This window comes from Pagrus major, chromosome 15, assembly GCF_040436345.1.
Source record: "Pagrus major chromosome 15, Pma_NU_1.0".
Lineage (NCBI taxonomy): Eukaryota > Metazoa > Chordata > Actinopteri > Spariformes > Sparidae > Pagrus > Pagrus major.
Window position 1 is genome coordinate 2135252 of NC_133229.1, and position 20061 is coordinate 2155312.

Below are 20061 nucleotides of genomic sequence, written 5' to 3' on the forward strand. Positions count from 1 at the left end.
ACAAAAGTGCCATCCTACATGAACTTATCACTGACAATAAACTGGACCTCCTCTGTCTAACCGAAACCTGGCACAAACCTCTAGATTACCTCTCCCTAAATCAGACCACACCCACTGGCTACACCTACATTGACAAGCCACGCCCTGACGGACGGGGTGGTAGCGTTGCTGCCATCTTCAAGAAAAATTTCCTTGCATCCACTATCTCCATCCCTCCTGCTCAGTCTTTCGAACATATTGCCCTCAAACTGCCTGGTCCCACTCCCCTGGTCATCACCATCATCTACCGTCCCCCCAAACCAAACCACTCCTTCCTCTCAGACCTCGCCGAATTCCTCACCCAGCTATCCGCCATATCCCCCTCAATTCTGCTGCTGGGTGACTTCAATATCCATATCGATGACCCTAACTCCAAAAGTGCAATAAACCTCCTGGAACTGCTTCATTGCCTTCAATTCACCCAGCACGTCAACTTCCCCACCCACTGTCGCAGCCACATCCTGGACCTAGTCTGCTCTGCCGGTGTCACCCTTCATAAACTCTCCAGCCTCAACCTACAGATCTCTGATCACCTGGCCATCATCATGGATTTCATCACCCCCCTGCGTCCCCCAAAACTCAAACGCAACATTACCTTCAGGAACATTAAATCCATCTCCCCCTCAGCTTTTTCTGACTTGCTGGCCAACACTCTGTCCACCCCCCCTTTAAGTTTTAACCCCACTGACCTGGTCAACCATTACAACGACACACTGTCCCTCTGCCTCAATCACCTGGCCCCCTTAAAAACCAAATCAGTCTCTTTCACTCACTCAGCTCCCTGGTACACTCCCCAACTCCGTCAAATGAAAATCCGTAAGCGCCAGCTTGAAAGACTCTACAAGAAAACCGGTCTCACAGTCCATCTCAACATTTACACAGACCACCTCTCAGACTACAAAAACGCCCTCACTGCTGCACGGTCCAACTACTACTCTCAGCTTATTCACTCTGGTTCCAACAACCCCAAGACTCTCTTCTCCACCATCAACAAACTCCTCAAACCCTGCGACAACACCCTCACCTCCTTCACAGTCAATAAATGCAACTCCTTCCTGGCATCCTTTCAGTCTAAGATCGACACTATCTACAATCAACTTAGCACTTCCCCCCCCATTACAGCCTCTCCACCTCTCACCCCCCCCATCACCACCACCACTACTCAACCCCTGTCACAGTTCACCCATGTCTCTCCCCTGGAACTCCTCTCCATTATCACCAAGATAAAAAACTCAACTTCTGTTCTGGACCCCATCCCATCCTCCATCGTTAAATCCTGCCTCCCTACAATCTCCCCATTAATCGCCATCATTATTAACTCCTCCCTCTCCTCTGGCTCTGTCCCCGAATCCCTCAAACTGGCCGCTGTCACCCCCATCCTCAAAAAACCCGGCCTGGATCCTGACATCATCTCAAACTTCCGTCCTATCTCAAACCTCCCTTTCCTGTCAAAGATTCTGGAACGTGTTGTCGCCTCACAAATCCAAACCCACCTCCACTCTCATGAACTGTATGAACCCTTCCAATCTGGATTCTGCCCCAAACACAGCACCGAAACCGCTCTCCTTAAAATCACCAACGACCTCCTCCTCTCTGCAGACTCCGGCCACCTCAGTATACTCATCCTCCTTGACCTCACTGCAGCCTTCGACACCATCAACCACTCCATCCTCCTGTCCCGCCTACAAACATTTCTCAACATCACCGGCTCCGCTCTTTCCTGGCTCAAATCCTACCTCTCAGACAGACAACAGTTCATCCATGTCAACAACTGCTCCTCCTCCACTGCCCCCCTGCTTCAAGGCGTCCCCCAGGGCTCAGTGCTTGGTCCTCTCCTCTTCATCATCTATCTACTCCCCCTTGGCTCCATCATCCGTCGTCATGGTCTCCGTTTTCACTGCTATGCCGACAACATCCAACTCTACATCTCCACAAAATCCATCACCCCTGCCACCCACTCTACCCTCACAAACTGCCTGTCAGAACTACAATCATGGCTGCAAAAAAACTTTCTCAAACTAAACTGTGACAAATCTGAAATCATACTCATCGGCCCAAAACCCCTCACCACATCGACCCAGAACTTCTCCCTCAGCTTTGACAACATCACCCTGTCTCCCTCTCCCTCCATCCGTAACCTCGGCATTATCCTGGACAGTACTCTTTCATTCGAACAGCACATCAGTCGCCTCACCCAAACTGCCTTCTTCCATCTAAAAAACATTGCCCGCCTCCGCCCACTACTCTCCTTCTCTGCAGCTGAGACTCTCATCCACGCATTTATCACTTCAAGACTCGACTACTGCAACAGCATCCTCTATGGTTCATCCTCCAAAGTCCTCAATAAACTTCAATACATCCAAAACTCTGCTGCCCGCCTCCTCACCCACACCCGCTCCCGTGAACATATCACCCCCGTACTCCAAAACCTTCACTGGCTCCCTGTCCCACACCGAATCAACTTCAAGCTCCTCCTACTCACCCATAAAGCCCTCCACAACCAGGCCCCTCCCTACCTCACGGACATGCTCCACCACCACACTCCTTCTCGAAACCTCAGATCCTCAGACGCTAACCTTCTCTCACCCCCCCTCAGGACCAAGCACCGTACCTGGGGGGACCAAGCCTTCTCCATTGCTGCCCCCTCCCTCTGGAATTCCCTCCCCAAACACATCCGCGACTGCCCAGACTCATCCACCTTCAAGTCATTGCTCAAAACCCACCTCTTCAAATCCGCTTTTCATTTGCACCCGTAGCTGTCTGTTGTCCTCAACCTGTTCTCCCTAAAAACCTACACAGATCCATATCCTTCATACATTGTTCTTTTTTCTACATATTTCTCCTTCTATCGCACCATGCACTTGATTTTATGCACCATGCACTTGATTTTATGTATTCTTGTATGTATTCTATTCTTGTAAAGTGTCTTTGAGAGTTTTTAAAAGCGCTGTACAAATAAAATGTATTTTTATTATTATTATTATTAAAGGTCACCAGGCCCTCAGGTTTCTTAACTATGACAAGGCATGCTCATACATTTCACCGTATCCAAAGATTTTTTTTAAGCCCAGGTAGCAGTATGAGGCCGTTCTTGGCTAAATAACAGAATCAATCAGGGTTATCATCAACTGAGCTTAATACCCTAATATCCAAAGTGCTTTAATATAGCGGCCTTATTGTTCATATTAGTCTACGGCATTGATTGCATTGTTGCATGTGTTGTGGTAGATCTTTACTATAAGATCTATCACACAGACACATGTACTATACAGTTTGCATCAAGTGAAATGACATCGCTACCTCACGGTCGTCAGCCACAGAGGACAAGTGGGGAGATCTGCACACTAACTAAGGATTCATTCTTTAGAGTCAGATTTTTGGATTTGTGGTTGGGTTTTTTTTTTCTTTTTTAAAACAGTTTGGGCCAAAAATGTTCCAGCTAGGAATAAAAGTTCAATGTATTTTGTGCATTTGTTAAATAAAAGAATGTGATTGTGTGTTTCAGGAGCTACAGCTGCCCATGTTGAAGGTGTCTGCCCCCGAGCTGGTGTCTGGAGTGTCTGGGGAGTCTGAACAGAAGCTCAGAGAGCTGTTTGACCTGGCTGTGGTCAGTAGTATATTCTTCTTGATCATACTGTATTAGTGTTGTTATCAATAATGAATGATAAATAATGTTGACTTTGTCTTTGTCTCTGAACATCATTGGTTCTTTCCTCCCCTTGCAGAGCTCTGCTCCATGTATCTTGTTCATAGATGAGATAGATGCCATCACCCCTAAGAGAGAGGTGGCCTCTAAAGACATGGAGAGGAGGATTGTAGCCCAGCTGCTAACCTGCATGGATGGTAGGATACACTGCCTTTGCCCAGAGGACAAAAAGACTAGCTTCATTATATTGTGTATATATTCAGTTGTGGTCAAAAGTTTACATACACCTGTAAAGAACATGTATATCATGGCAGTCTTCAGTTCCAATGATTTCTACAGCTCTCATGTTTCTGTGATGGAATGAGTGAACACAAACTACTTTGTCACAAAAAACATTCATGAAGTTTGGTTCAGTAATGAATTTATTATAGGTCTTCTGAAAATGTGATCAAATCTGCTGGATCAAATATATACATACAGTAACTAGGTGATTATAGAAAGTTGTGTGAATCAAATGTTCTTAGTAGCATGGCCTCTTAACTTCTTCTGAGTGATTCTGATTGATAACAGCTGCTGACTTTTCTGGGCCCATTTTAATGGAGCTTGTTTGATACACCCATTAGACTCAGCCACAAACACTACAATGGAAAAGTCTAAGGAGCTCAGCATTGATCTGAAAGAACACATTGATTTGAACAAGTCAGGAAAGTCACTTGGAGCCATTTCAAAGCAGTGATATGTATGTATGCATGTATGTATGTGTGCATATGAACTTAAGCTGCAAGAGGAAATTGCAGGTCTCCTTGGACCTGATATTTAAATAACTGATGATCTATAATTGATAAACGACTGGTCTCCGCACACGCAGTTTGGTACACGTATTAAACACATGCAAACTTTAGACTTCCACAGGTGAGATAATTTTTTTTGGTGCTTTTGTACTGACAGACTTGAACAGTCTGACAGCGACAGCACAGGTCCTTGTCATCGGTGCCACCAACAGGCCAGACTCCCTGGACCCCGCCCTCCGCAGAGCCGGACGCTTTGACAGAGAGATCTGCCTGGGGATTCCTGATGAGGCAGCTCGTCTCAGGTCAGTTAAACATATTTAAGGAGAAAAGAGGATTCACATTATTATGTAAAAGATTGAAAGGGTGATAATTATTCATCTGTTATTAAATGTATCGGTTTGAGTTATTTCATAACTAAACAAAACGGAGAAGTAAAAATAAATTCAGAGTCAGGGTTTTCTGGATGGACGGAACAACTGACACTGTGCACTGAGAGATTATGTTGAATTATTTAGTCAAGATAAACTGCATATTTAATTTATTATATATAGCATGGCTTTGTCAGTTTCTGTTGATGATTTACTTTCAAATCATGTTTCCTGTGGATTGATTTGAACACAGGGATATGTGCATCAGTTGGGATTTAGGCATTCACCACTCGATGATCACAGTCTCTGACTCTGTTGATGCTCAAACAGTTTGAACACTTAAACCCAATGCTTTGTGCTCTGTCAGGATCTTGAAGACATTGTGTCGAAAGCTGAAGTTGCCGGAGGATTTTGACTACAAGCAGCTGGCCAGGCTCACACCAGGCTACGTGGGTGCAGACCTTATGGCTCTGTGTCGCGAAGCTGCTATGACCGCTATAAACAGGGTTCTGCTGGAAACAAGGGGACTGTCACAGAGCCACAGCCAGAGCTCCAGTAAAGAGCTGCTACCAAGCAGAGATCAGACCGAAGCTGATGTGACGGAAAAAGAGATCAGCGAGCAGCAGACAGCAGACATCAACCCAGGAGCTCAGGAGGAGTCGGGACAGAATCCCCAGCAGGTATGAGGAGCGTTGATAGTACACCTCAAAAACTCTACTCAAAGGAACAGTTCACCCAAAAATGAAAGTTCATTCACTATCTACTCACTCCCATGCTGATAGAAAAAAGCTTTAAGTTACTTCCAACCATAAAGACTGCTGTGTTTAGATGTTATGAATGTGTTTTCCTATCTGTAAGGAAGATATTAGTTTTCCTTTTCAGTCAGTATCAAAGCAACCTGCAGATCCTTAAAGATATAATATGTAAGATTTCTGCAGTAAATATCTAAAAAGGATTAGACTTTTATTGTGTATTTTGTTGAACTGTGTACTCACGATATCCCACTCAACAATGTTCAAACCCAGAGAAATCCACAATTTTATCAAGGTAGTAACGTGTTTCATTTAGTCACCTGTCGCCATAACTTCCCGGAGAGAGTCAGAAAGTGAGGAAGAACGTTTGAACAAGACTAAATGTAATGTGAACAAAACTTTACAACATTAACTCGTCTGTGAACATTTGTGCCTGTGTCACATAGAGGATTTCCATCAGCAATGGTGGATGTTTAACAACGAAGACAACAAACTCCCTTGATCCCACACTACTTGCAGCATATGTTTTGTTTTAATTGAGAGATCCTTAGGTGGCAGAAATGACATACTGTGCGTTTAGACTTTTTTATTGTTGTCAAAGTTTGACCCAGACAATCATGGAAGTTGGACTGATTGCTTTGTTGTATTTATTCGCTACACTTATGCCACACTGCTGTCTTTGTGTTTCACCAGACACAAACTAAACAATCTGTGTTTTGTTCATTTTGTAGATTTCTTATCTGTGGCCTCAGTCATGGCAGCAGGAGTTGCAATCATTTGAAGTTCAAATCTGTAAAGTTTTACCAAATAAACAGGGCTTTTAATTGATAAAAAAAAAAATCTGTTTATTTAGAATTTTTAGTGAAAATCCAAAAAAGTCATAAAAACATCTGGGTCTTGAATTATAACTCAAATATAAATAATTATTACTTATTAAATATGTTATAATACTGTGATTCAAGAAAAACTATTTGCAATGCAAGCTCTGTATTTAAACCATGAATTGATTTTTTACTACTTTGAGGGAATCTGGAACATTTTTAGGCTGATTATTTGCATTTTGTCCCCCTTTTTATGTTTTTTTTTCTTTTTGTATTCTATCATTGGAAGCCTTTTCTGAGCCAGGCTCATTATAAGAGAAATTATAAAATGCTGTGTACCTTGATGCCCTCCTGCAGCTGGAAAATCAACAACTGTTGAATGTGTGCAACCACAAAATCATGTGGAAAAAATGAAAGGGAAAAATAAATCCCCCCCCCAAAAAACCTAAAATGAATGAAAACCATAAATAAAAGTTTTGCATACAAGTTACAAAAATATTCACATGTATAACTGAAGAGTAGGGTCTATCTGTCATGATAATGTACGTCTGTTGCTGAACTACCAACATAATGTTAGTACCTGTCAGTTTGAGAGTGTTGGCATTTCCAGTTCTGTGTTTTGAACTTGTTTTTTATTTCCTGTGCCCATGTGTTATCTGATGAGTTGTGTTCTCAATCCAGCAGGGGGAGCTGTGTCACTTGTTGCACTTGTTGAAGAACACTGATACACTGTCAGAGGAAGAGTTGGCCAGCCTGTCCATCCTCATGTCAGACTTCCAGGCCTCTCTGGCCAGTGTCCAACCCTCAGCCAAGAGGGAGGGCTTCGCCACCGTGCCTGATGTCACCTGGGATGATGTGGGAGCCCTGCAGGACATCAGAGAGGAGCTCACCATGGCCATACTGGTAAACACCACATTTATTCACACTGAACATCCAGGATCCAGACTGAGTTAAGTTTCATTCCTGGCTATGGGTTCATTAATCTGGGATCATTTGTCATACTTTACCTTTGCCCTTACAAACTGTTGCCATAGATGAGGAGGGTTTTTTTTGGATCCCAACATTTGTTCTGCCCTGTGCTCTCTGTGATCTTGATATAAAGTCTTCAACTTTTTATTTTGTTGACAGTGAGTCAATCACCCTGTACTTGGTACTTTGTCACAAATGAGACTCAGCTAACCTCCTGCTGGGACCATCAAGTCCTGCAGGGGCAAAGGATAAACCTTGTTAGTGTAGATTGTCTTGTTGATTTATTCCATGACTGAGGACATCGTCCCTTTTTATATACGCTACTCGAAATTATTTTTATAGGATATTGGGATATTTTAGGGTTTCATGTTGTGATTGTTTATTCTGACATATCTGAATTTTTATTTTCTGTTTTGTGAATATTTTTGGTCTCCAAAAACAATGAGACACATTTCATTTGCCTGTTATTGCATATCCACTATCCAACTGTGGACACAGACCTCACAATTAATAATCAGCACAAAGTCAAAAACGGTATTCCCACCACGTGCATCGACGACAGCCTTACACCTTTGGTTCATAATCCTCACTAGCCGCAGATATTATTTTGCAGCATGTTGCTCCATTCTGTAATGACAGCAACGCAGACTTCCTGGAGGTCACGTGGTGGTGGGTCAGGGGCATAGACGTGATGCTTCAACTGGTCCCAGAGATGCTCTTTGGGGTTCAGGTCGGGTGACATGGCCGGCCATTCCATATGACACCACCAACCTGCTGGAGACGCGCGGTGACAACAGGAGCACGATGTGGGATGCGGTGTCATTGATGGAAATGAAGTTCGGGGTGTACTGCTGCTGGATGGTCCAACCAACATGTTGCCTGGCCTGCTGCAGATGTGCCTGACGATGCCTGGCATTCAAGGGTGTCACATGCAACGGTCATCTGGCGTTCTATTAATAGTGGTGCAGCCTGTTCCGGATGGTCTGATGAGACACATTGGTTCCTCTGACAGCCCTCAGATGTCTCTGTAGTTGTGTCCATTAGCAAAATCAATTTGCCTACTCCCTGTCTGGATAGGGGCCAAAGCCAGGTGGCGCTCCTGCTCAGTCAGCTTACGTCAGTTGACCATGACAATTTCAAATGGCCACAATGGACACTCACTCATTATCCAGTGCCTTTTAAAGCCCCCAAACAAACATTTTGTTCAATAACAGCTTCTACTATATTTGTGTGAGTTCTGAGTTTGACCCCTCATTCGAGTTATAGCCACAACTGAGCTGAAGAAAATATAAATGTGCCACTCAGTCTGTGTGCTGGCTGGTTCTCCACCTGTTATTGAATACAAGTCACTGTCATGTACTGACTGACATTATCCATAGCTACAACATAAACAGACTGGGCTCTTTAGAGTTCAGTGGTGGGCTGAACCTGCTGTGACCTGGCTGTCACTGTGCATATTCTGAGTGTTAGCACAGAATAACACAGCTGTCTGTCTGTGCGTGCGTGTGTGTGTGTGTGCTTGTGTGCGTGTGCATGTATGTGCGTGTGTGTATCTTGCAGGCTCCGGTGCAATCTCCAGAGCAGTTCAAAGCTCTTGGACTCAGTGCTCCATCTGGTGTGCTGCTGGCTGGACCTCCAGGATGTGGAAAAACACTGCTGGCCAAGGTTCCTCTTCACACCAACACAATCATTCCTATTAGTTAGCTGAGTAACACAGTCATGTCACTTCTTTGAACACCTTTAGTGCAATTTACTGTAAAATGTTTGGCAGTATCTGGTATTCTGTTATAGACTATCAGCTCACCACACATTTTCACAAATTATTCATAATGAAAATCTAGACTAAATTAACATTTTAGTCTGACATAGATGGCTCTAATATTTATTTACTGGTAAAGTATGTTCTTAAATTCATAGACCTGTTAAAACCTGAAAATTTGACTTATTCTGTTAGATATTCATAAAGCTTTGTGCACCTGTAAGTTCTTTGATAATAAATATAAAGCATTTTGAGACAAATAAAAAGATAATTTATGCATAGCATGTTATACATATTGGTACCAGAGATGTGAACTCGAGTCATTGTGACTTGGACTCAAGTCTACTAGAGTCACTGTTATGATGACTTGCAACTTGACTTGACAAAAAATGAAGGACTTGAGGCTCTACTTGGGCTTGGTTCAAGACTTGGGACTTGACTTGAGACATGGTGACTTCAATGACTTGCCTGTCTCTTGTCTGTTTCTGATTGTCTGGATCAGTGTTTTTTTTTATTTTTATCTGATAGTCGATAAATTAGTAGTATCCTTGAGTAAGATACTGAACCCCAAATTGCTCCTGATGAGCAGGTCGGCACCGTGCATGGCAGCCTCTGCCATCAGTGAATGAATGTGTTTGTGAATTGGTGAATGTGACAGGTGTTGTAAAGAGTGGAAAAGTGCTATAGAAATGTAAGTCCATTTACCATTTAATGTAGTGAATAAAAAGTAAAATATTTGCCTCCATAATGTAGTGGAGAGTAAGTATAAAGTAGCAGGAATTGGAAATACTCTAAAGTAGTAACTAAAATTGTACTTAAGTACTCAAGGTAAGTACTTGAGTAATGTACTTAGTTATATTCCATCACTGATTATCAATAGATTTAATTTGGGAATACAATATTTTGATGAAGTATTGTAGAAGAAATTGAGAAATGAATAATTTCACTGAATATCAATTATAATACAAATTGTCATAATGGGGGGCAGGTGACTTGACTTGGAACTTGACTGGCCTTGACTTGAGACAACCTGTGACTTAACATGACTTGCCCAAGAAAAATGAATTGGAACTTACTTGAGGCTCAGACCAAATAACTTGAGTCACATGTCTGGTTGGTACTTTGTAAGGGAATAGTTAAACATTTTGTGAAATACACTTTCTTTCTGGGAGTTAAATGAGACAATTAATAGCAAAGTCATGTTAATATATTAAGTACAGATCTGGAATCAGGATCCTTGCTTAGTGAAAGTTCAAAAATACACCTACTAACCCAGAAAGCAGCACAGACGAAACAGAAATGTAAGAATGACTAGTTATAGTTTTAGTTGGAGTTGCATGCTGGAACCGTTTCTTGTGCAGCAGTAGAAGTGCGGTGACTATGCAGCTTTCATAACGTTTTGTCATCTAGGTGAGAAATGGTTCCAGCACATTTTGACAAATTCTGGTCAAAGACAAAGTCTGTCCTGTCACTGTCTACGTTTGGACAGCTCTGCGCTGGAGGAGACAGAATAACTTTCCAGACCAAGAAATGCAAAGGTCCCATACTATGATTATTTTCCTGGTTCATATTTTTATATTCTTCTAGAATATGTTTATATGCTTTAATGCTCAAAAAACATATAGTGTCCATTGCTGCAGCACCCCAATTTACCCTCTGTCTGAACCCTCTGGACTTTTCCAGCGGGGGCTCTTAAAGGCACTAAAACAGTCTTCTCTGATAGCTCAGCTCCCACAGGTACTACCCACCATGCTTCCAAATCAGCTCTGCAGGTGTTCTTCTATCTACAGCTGTGCCGGGGTGTAGCTGAAGGCAGTGGCTGTATATTTGTGACATCACAACCTTACAGCAGTCCTGAAGATTGAAGGGATAGTTTCAGAATACAGGCTTTATTTCTTCATGTGTTGAACCTTTTGATACATTCACAGTACTTATGTAGCACCCAGACCTGCTTTATAATAAAAAAAATACAGAAAATCTCAGGTGGGACAATATTTGACCTTTTAATAAAATGTTTGTGTTCCTCTGCCTAAAACAGAGTTAGATCAAAATGTGCGGACAGATTTTTCAAAGCTTAGCCACTGACATCTAGACCAATATTTAAGTCTGTCTTTACAAATGGAGAGTGAAGCTGGCTGTTGTCTCACTGTGTCTCACTGTGTTGTCTCCTGATAGGCTGTGGCCAATGAGTCAGGCCTCAACTTCATCTCTGTCAAGGGTCCAGAGCTGCTCAACATGGTGAGTCACTGAGCTGCAGGAACATGTTGATGTAGTGCAGGCTGTCTTTGCATGGCTGCATTGTGTGGTCTTGGATCTTAGTACAACCAACAGAAACTCCCTTTTCAGCTTTTAGCCTCTGCCTGTAAGGGGCTCATTCAGTTTGTTCTGCTAGCATCACATCAGTGAGCCTGTAGCTGGTGTTTCTGTATACCTTGATGTTTTGTTCAGACTCTGCTCCCTTTTATTGAGTTTTCTTCCTTGTGTTATTTTCTTTACATCTTCACTCTAAATATTGCAACAGCTTTTGGAGCAATACATTATCCTTGTTCTTATTATCCTTATTCACCACACCATGTATCAGAATGAACTGATTGCAACTGAATCTGTGTGTTTCTCTACAGTATGTGGGAGAGAGTGAGCGGGCTGTCAGACAGGTCTTCCAGAGAGGACGCAACTCAGCTCCTTGTGTCATCTTCTTCGATGAGATCGATGCTCTGTGTCCTCGCCGCTCAGGCCATGAGGTGAGAGGTCTGAGATGAGGTCTGAGTGAATCCATGACCAAGACACCAGATTCTTCAGTGCAACACACTGTCCACACCATTGGAATACACTAGATGCATCATAAAGACACAAAAAGCAGTCAGTGTTTTAGTAGCAGTGGTTCTGCTTTTCCTGTTGATGTACATCTACCTTGTGAAATGTGAAATGTGTTGTTTTGGAGAGTTCTGAACAACTTGACATCGGGGTGGAGGCTTTCAAAACAATGGTGTCTCGATGTGAGTCATGTGCTGCTAGTTTGTGGCCATTAGTATGTAATTTCTGCCCCTAGGGCTCTCTCAATCAAAACAAAACTGCTGAGAACATTTTTGAACCGTTATGCATGTTAGTCCATAAGTTAATTTGCATACAGACACACTGTCTGCTAACTTCTCTACTGGAGCAGTCTGAGGTAAAAAGTGAAGCGTGCTGAAAGAAAGAAAGAAGCTTAGTGTGGTAACATTTTCACCAGAAAGGCACAAATTCAAATGTAAGATAAAATGTGCGATGCTACCAGTTTGTTGGTAATGTGGTACGGCATAGTGCCAGTACTACATGTCTGCCAATGGCTCACAGCCACTTCATCAGTGCTGACTGGGAGGTGCAGTCCAGTGTGCTCCTTTCTCCAGCACTGACACAGTGACAAAACAGATTGTGGAAACTATGTGAGACTAGTGTGCTCCTCACTCAGAGCCTCTCCATCTGTTGCATGCTGCACAGCCTCACTGAGATGCTGACACAGTGTGCTGCAGCTCATTGAGTCATTGGAGCACCAAACTAAATAGAAAGCACTTCCTGTAATTTATGTCATTTTGCTTTTTTTCTTCATTATTAACCATTTAGTTATTGGTTAATGGGCGTTGGGCTATCAAACTTCCCTCCCCACTCTCTGATGTATCATCTGATGTTTCCCACAGGAAGTCATCGTTACAGGCAACCAAATTAAACATTATATTACAAATATATAATGTAAAATAAATGATTGCAGTATTGGATGAATACTTTTTATAAGCACTGTAAGTACAGGCACTGCACTGTAAGTACACAACTCAATTAGAGACCATTTTGCGATGGGATCACACGAGCTGTGACACCTGTCAACATGTTCACGTTCTGACCCATGGGCACCTATTATACATTATATGATGACATGAGACTGCATCCTCGTCAAACTTGGCCTTCATTTTAACTCAATTACACACCTGTAGTTCCTCTAATGTTACAACCAATAACTCTTAACTCATTTCTTAATTTAGTGTTGAATGAATGTGTTCATTTTTTTAAAAATACAAGGATGATAGCCTGTCCAGCAAATAACACAAACCAAACAAACAAAAAAGATGACAGGATTTTGTAAAAAATAAAAAAAAATAAAAATTGTATTCTGGTTTTGATGCTGTAAAAGTCTGGTTTTGATAAACAAAGGTATTGAGCTGGCATGTAAATCAGTCAAATCTTTCTTGACTCAGTTTCTTGTTTTTAGCGCTCTCTGTAGTTGAAAATGATACTCACCAAAGGAACAAGAAAAAAACTTTAGAACGATACCACAGGAGGGCCTTTTTAAAGAGGGCTCCCCCTCCATGAAGATCTGCCGGTGGTGGGTGACGAGAGTGGGCTGATGGTAGGATGGTGCTGCTGATCAAACTGTGCTTTAAACCTGTTCCATACCAGGACTGATGGCTTTATAGAGCAGGTTGTAGTGAAGCTGATGATGTGGCGTTTGGTGCAGGTGATGTCATGATGGAATTGGAAGTATTCCAGTTAGCGCCCGACCGATATATCGGTTAACCAAAAATGCACAGACATACAGACATACAGACATACATATTCATTCTTCCCACAGGTAGCTCAAGCCAATATGTCCCATACCTGAGACCGTGACGATCATTGAAGCAACAATGCAGAGGCACCCCCAGAAATCTTTGATAGGAAGGCAAGAAGGGCCTTGTATCGGGGTGGCCATGTGATCTACTGTATAGTTACTGTTCATGCAGCTTGTTTTTGTTGTGACGTAGAGAAGTACTGCATGTGTATATGATGAGTGCTGGTGTGTCTTCAGTCAGGAGCCAGTGTGCGGGTGGTCAACCAGCTGCTCACAGAAATGGACGGCCTAGAGATGCGACGACAGGTGTTCATCATGGCTGCAACCAACAGACCAGGTACAAATCCGTCTTCAGTCAGACCTGAACTTCAGAGTATCAGAGGCTGACTGGAGTCTGAACCCAGCTCAGATGATTCCACCTCTTGGTTCACCGGAATGAGAGAACAGCTGGAAGAATTGTCTTTTTAGGGCACTTTTTAATGGTGATGGAAATTAACTGAGCATTTTAAGTTGTGCAGTAAGGATAATTTTTGATATACTTGTATTTTATTATTTCCATTTTATGCTACTTTACACTTTTATACATCCGTACTTTTACATAAGTAGCATATTGAATGCTTGTAAGGGAGTATTTAGACATTGTTGTATTGGTTTTTTAGTAGTATTTATGTATATATGATCCATCTATTCTTCCAGCACTATTGTTTTAACATGTAAATTGGATTTCAAACGTAATTAATTATCTGTTGCTCCTATAAACACTGACTGTCACTGTCTTATCTCTTGCCAGATATTATTGACCCTGCCATACTCAGGCCAGGTCGTCTAGATAAAACCTTGTATGTGGGTCTGCCTCCTCCAGCAGACCGCCATGCCATTCTGCTCACCATTACTAAGGTAAAGTAAATACAAATGAATAATTACCCATATGTGATCCTAGCTTGATCTACCTATCTACCTATCTACCTATCTATATAGATATATAGATATATAGATATGTATATATGTACTCAGCTCAGTGTCACCTGAATATCGTATGATGTTTTGCATGCCTTCTCTATCCACTTCCTTGTGTAAAGGGATTATAAAGGCTTACTTAAGGTTTTACCTGTGCCACCTGAAAACAGTTGTGCAATGTTTGGGAGCAAAATACCTCTTTTCATCCTTGGTAACTGATAAGCCTTTAAGCTGTTCCTGTGGCTACATTTTTAACTGGCAGCATCAGGTGTGTTGTTCAATTCTCTGTTCAGAATGATCAACCACAATCTAGTAGTTCAGCACATCAGGCAGCCAGAAAAGTGATTCTATCATCCAAAAGAGCTGTGTCACTGGGAGGTGAAGCAGCTAGGCTAGCAGTTTCCCTTTACCTCTAGTCTTTGTTCATTCAAAGATGGTCTGACATGGGGTTAGCCTAGCTTTGCACAGAGATGAAACAGCTGTTGATCTTCTCAAGTGACTCAGGATTCTTGTGTTACAGGGCGGGACCAAACCTCCACTGGAGCAGGATGTCTGTCTAGAAGAGATCGCCGCTGACGAGCGTTGCGATTCTTTCAGGTAAGTCTCTGCTGGAAACACCAGCTGTCCTCAGACACCAACTGAAATCTCCATACTGTATCTCCTCCCTTTCTGAAAAATTAACTTGCTTGAATCAGTAGACATGTTTTTTTTAAGTTGAATTTGCTACTGACTAAATGCAAATATAGGCAAATATAACAAACCGAATAAAATGTGATCCACACACATTCTGTGTGTGTGTGTGTGTGTGTGTGTGTGTGTTTGTGTTCGTGTTCGTTCCAGTGGTGCTGACCTGACTGCGTTAGTAAGGGAAGCGTCTGTGAATGCCCTGAGGGCCTACCTGAAGTCGCAGCATTCCTCAGCCTCTTCATTTGGTAACTTGACACCTGCCCCTGCACAGATGTTTAGTATTTACGTATGTAACTAACAGTTTGAGGTGTGGCAGTAACAATGGAGTACATTTGAATATTATATTGAAATATATATAGTGTTTTCTCGAGATTTGCATATTATTAGAAATAATTTAGCTACATACCAGGTCGACACCTTCAATTAAACCTGGTGTCTGTGATGTTTACCTTTATCTCTTATCTTATGTTCTATTTGCATGTTAATAAAGTAGTTCAGTCCTGTTTTTAGAAAATTACGTTCAGAGCACTCAAAGATGTACTTCACCCCTGGAAAGATGATCCCTTAAATAAAACTAGGTGGTTTTTAGCAGAAAGACACTAATATTATTTTAAGCTGGTGCTACATGAACAGAAAAAACCATTGAAAAAGGGGCTTTGGTATTCCCTTTTGCTCCAAAGGTAGAAAAACGTACAACAACCAGAATGCACCGCACCGCACCGGACCAATCAAAACTTGTGCTGATGCCTGAGGCACTTGCAAGTGGGCGGTGCTTGGTTTTGGCTGGAGTCCATGTTAAAACAGGAAACTGTACACCCAGCTGGTAACAAACATAAAAACATTTCAGGAGAAAAATAGACGATTAACATGACACTGGTTCATATTTGATCAGCTCTGCCTTCTTTTAAAGTTTAATGGTAGTTAATTCAGCCTCCATTTTCACAGTACAGACACAATATGGCAGCCACTACCTGTTCACAAGCTAAGAACAGTAGACTAAAATATGTCTCTGAAAACATTTCAGGCAGAAGTAGGCAGTGTAGTAACAGAATCGTGGTTTATCAACACTGCCTTGTTTCAACAGTTTGATCAGAGTTTGTTGGCTGGAGAGCAGTTTACCATTGTTCAGTTGCATATACCAACATTGTAGTGATACAAAGCTGGTTGAAAATCTGAAAAATATCAAAACTAATCCTGTTTTAGTCTGAAGCAGTTGTTTCCAGTCAAGTCAAAACTGTGACAATTCAGTTTCCTTCATCTTGTCTTTCTTTTATTCATAGTAAACAGAGTGAACTGTGATATAACGGCAATCAGTCAGTACAGTTCTTTAGATTTAAAGAATTCTGAAATGTCGTACTCAAGAGTACCACATGTTTCTATAATCTCAAATCAGATCATATTGTAGAGACAGAGAAAGCTATTTGTGCTTTTCATTTTTTCCAGAAGAGTTTACTTGTAACTCAAAGCCTGCTCATGTCTTCAAGTCATCCAGAATCCTGTAACAAGACCGCCAACCCTGACTACAGACAGATCACAGCACCCATATTCAGCTCATTTGCACTGACTGCCAGTTTTAGAATAGGCGGTGCGTCTCCTCTCGAGGCTAACAGACAAGCATGACAACCTTTATCCTTGGCTCAAACTGTGCCCTGTTGGGTCCTTGAGTTTGGGGGAATTTGGCCTAGAAATTCATTGAAAAGTCCCAGAATTTGATTAAAGTGTAATGAGCACTTGGATGTTAATATGAGAATGTGTCATGAAGCAGCCAGGACTGAGTCTCGTGCTGACTTTAACTCTCTTCAGATAATTCTCTTCATTGACTTGATGGTGTGTGTACTGTTACACATAGGTCACACGTACTCATCTGGCTCCGTCGCTGACATCAGAGTGAGCAAACAGAACTTGGATGATGCCTTCAAGAAAGTCCGTCCATCTGTGTCTAAAAAGGTAAGAAAATATAAACAGTACAGTAGCTGCTGTGTGTCATGTCAAACCTGAATAGATTTGTTAACAGTAGAGAAGCTATTAAATATCTTCAAAGTATTGGTCTAACCTGTGAGCTTTTACAGGTACAAGTGATGTTGGTACTGTGACATCCACTTTACATTTTCATCCATAACTGTGTTTACCTGACTAACCAAACAGGCTCTGTTGCTTTTTTGTTTCACTTCATTTTTATAATTTATCACCATGCATTCATATTTGAATCATTAAACAAAATGGAGATGTTAGCTGTGACTCACAGGCTGAAGCTAGGCTAACTTCTATGTAGTCAGATCAGACGAAGGCCTTCAGCACAGTGGCCAAAGTTAGACAAGAGGCTATAAACACATCCAGGGAGAAGCCACCAGAGAGGCAGTGTGTTTAAAAAGACTTGGACAACATTTATGCAGCTGACTTCCACCATCTAATGGCTTCATATTGATTTATGACAAGGTGAATGATCCATGTTTCTTTACTGGACCAGAGTGTGTCACATGACCTGCAGTGTAACTGGAGCTACTATTCTCAAAGGGCTGCATTGCCCAGTTTTGTTCCTGGGAGGTTTGATGCTGTTGATGCTGATTTCAGACTGATGCACAGATGCACAGACGTACTGTCCCTCAGCTTTGACCACTGTGCTACCTGTGGCATCCCTTAAATTTATTGTATTACTATTACCAGTATTGTGATACCTTTATTACTTTATTATTGGAAGTGTTTTTAAAATAAAGTTGAAATTATTAGCTTAACATCCCAGCTAACACTGGGTACCATTTAGTGTATCGGATACTAGTACAATATCGTACCTGAATTTCGTACTCCTTATGTTTAAACATGTATACATGCCTTAGTACAAGAACTCTTGATGCCTCCACGCCAGCAGTAGCCGTGGCCAGAGACATTATGTTTCCGTGTTGTCCATCTGTCCATACCATTTTCATGAACATTGTATCTCAGGAACACGTTGAGGGAAATTTTTAAATTTGGACTCAAGGATGAACTGAAAGCAACTATAATTCATTAATTAATATTAATAATGAAATAGAATACAGTCTAAAACTGGAAATATTTTCATTTAAAATCAGGATCTGATCAATATTTTGAATCTGTCCAGATGCAAAATATTGGTATTTGACAGATTTTGACACCATGTACCACCAGACACATTTCAGTCAATATAATAAAACTATTCAGGTTCAATACCCAGCTCACTTTATTACTAACAACTCATTTAATAATGCAGTGGTTTATTATGTGTCCAATACTCTGACAGCATTCCAGATCCTTCAAATAATAACAGACTGTGTGTGTCACTGGCAGCTCTATAATAAACTGTCTGTTAGATCACTGTCCTTCAACCTCCTGTTATCCAGTAGCAAGGAGAACCAGTCCGACCAGTCCCACAGTAAACACTGCAACATTAAACTGTGGATGTGTTCTCCAAATTCCTTTATACCCTCAGACAATAATCATATAAGCTTTACAGACAGAACACTTAAACGCCAGGAACAAATATTAGTGTAGACAGCGGTGAGGAAGCAGAGTCCTCTATCTCACTTTCAATCAACACCCAGTCAGCTAATCAGTCAGACAATCAGTCAGACAATCAGTCAGCTGTTGTTTGTTGTGAGAAGTGAAACTGAGAGAAGGGTGGACATCCTTGTTTTGGATCCTTTTAAAGCTGCTCAGGCTTTTGTTTCTGTGTCAAAACCAAACATGCAGTGACTGTCTGTGTTCCCTGCAGGACCAGAAGATGTACGAGCAGCTCAGAGAGTCCCTCAGCAGATGAGTCTAGACCAGAACCAGAGACATCACCAGCAACTGCTCGCCTTTGACATCCACCTCAGATATTAGTGAATAATTTTATTTCATGTATGTAACACATTTTTTTATGGTTGAATCCTTAATACAGATTCCTGATTTTGTAATAAAAAATGTATAAAAACGAGAAGATGAACATAATGTTTGGCATGTAAAGACTGAGTTCTTATCAGATGTACAGATCAGCTACTGTTCTGTCATCAGGCCTTTCTCTGAGCACCACTCCACCACTGTGCGACTGTACACATTCTACTGATAGCTGTCATGTATACACACACTTCATGTATTACATTTGTTATAAATCCAGAGTTTGCTGCAGTAAAAGATGATGACTGCTCCATGTGTCAGCAGTCATCATCTAACAGCGTGTATGATTATGTTGCATGTGAGTTTATCGTCCTAATGGATGGAGCTCGATGCTATGAAATACCAGCATTCTTCAGTCATATTAATATTGAAAGTTAAAGCAGAAAAGAAAGAAACTTTCATTTTTGTTGGACAAAAGGTGTCGATGGTGAAACGACATAAACTTTGTTTAAGCGCCGCACCACCCGACTACAAAGCAGATTCTTTCCTCAGGCTGTGACACTCCTTAGTTCATCCTCATCTTAATTTTCTGATTTATCAGACCTGGATTATTCATAATCTGACCCGGTGACTGGCATTAAGAATAATGATAATAACTATTGACTATATAGAAAAAGCCAATCTTCTCACGGGTGGTTTGCTTATGTAGGTCATATGAAGCATCAGAATTAAAAGTTCCTTGTATAGTGTTTAAAAACGTTTCCTTAATAATTAATTAGTGTACTTGGCTCCATCGCATATTTTAATTAATTTTCAATACTACAGCAAGCCTGTTCGTTACAAAGGTGCAGACTTAAGTTTT

At 41.5% G+C, this 20061-nt stretch overlaps 1 protein-coding gene across 1 annotated transcript in view; it reads left to right on the plus strand.

The window, feature by feature from the left end:
- Positions 1-19313, plus strand: part of nvl (nuclear VCP like) — a 28004-nt gene extending 8691 nt beyond the window's left edge. The window contains exons 11-24 of the mRNA XM_073482505.1: positions 3545-3646; positions 3765-3882; positions 4634-4778; positions 5212-5524; positions 7099-7320; positions 8947-9051; positions 11321-11383; positions 11767-11886; positions 13962-14061; positions 14515-14621; positions 15202-15278; positions 15522-15613; positions 17218-17315; positions 19096-19313. Of these exons, the coding sequence (XP_073338606.1) occupies positions 3545-3646; positions 3765-3882; positions 4634-4778; positions 5212-5524; positions 7099-7320; positions 8947-9051; positions 11321-11383; positions 11767-11886; positions 13962-14061; positions 14515-14621; positions 15202-15278; positions 15522-15613; positions 17218-17315; positions 19096-19140 (1707 nt within the window). The 3' untranslated portion in view covers positions 19141-19313. The remainder of the gene's footprint in view (positions 1-3544; positions 3647-3764; positions 3883-4633; positions 4779-5211; positions 5525-7098; positions 7321-8946; positions 9052-11320; positions 11384-11766; positions 11887-13961; positions 14062-14514; positions 14622-15201; positions 15279-15521; positions 15614-17217; positions 17316-19095) is intronic.
- The last annotated feature ends 748 nt before the right edge of the window (positions 19314-20061 follow it).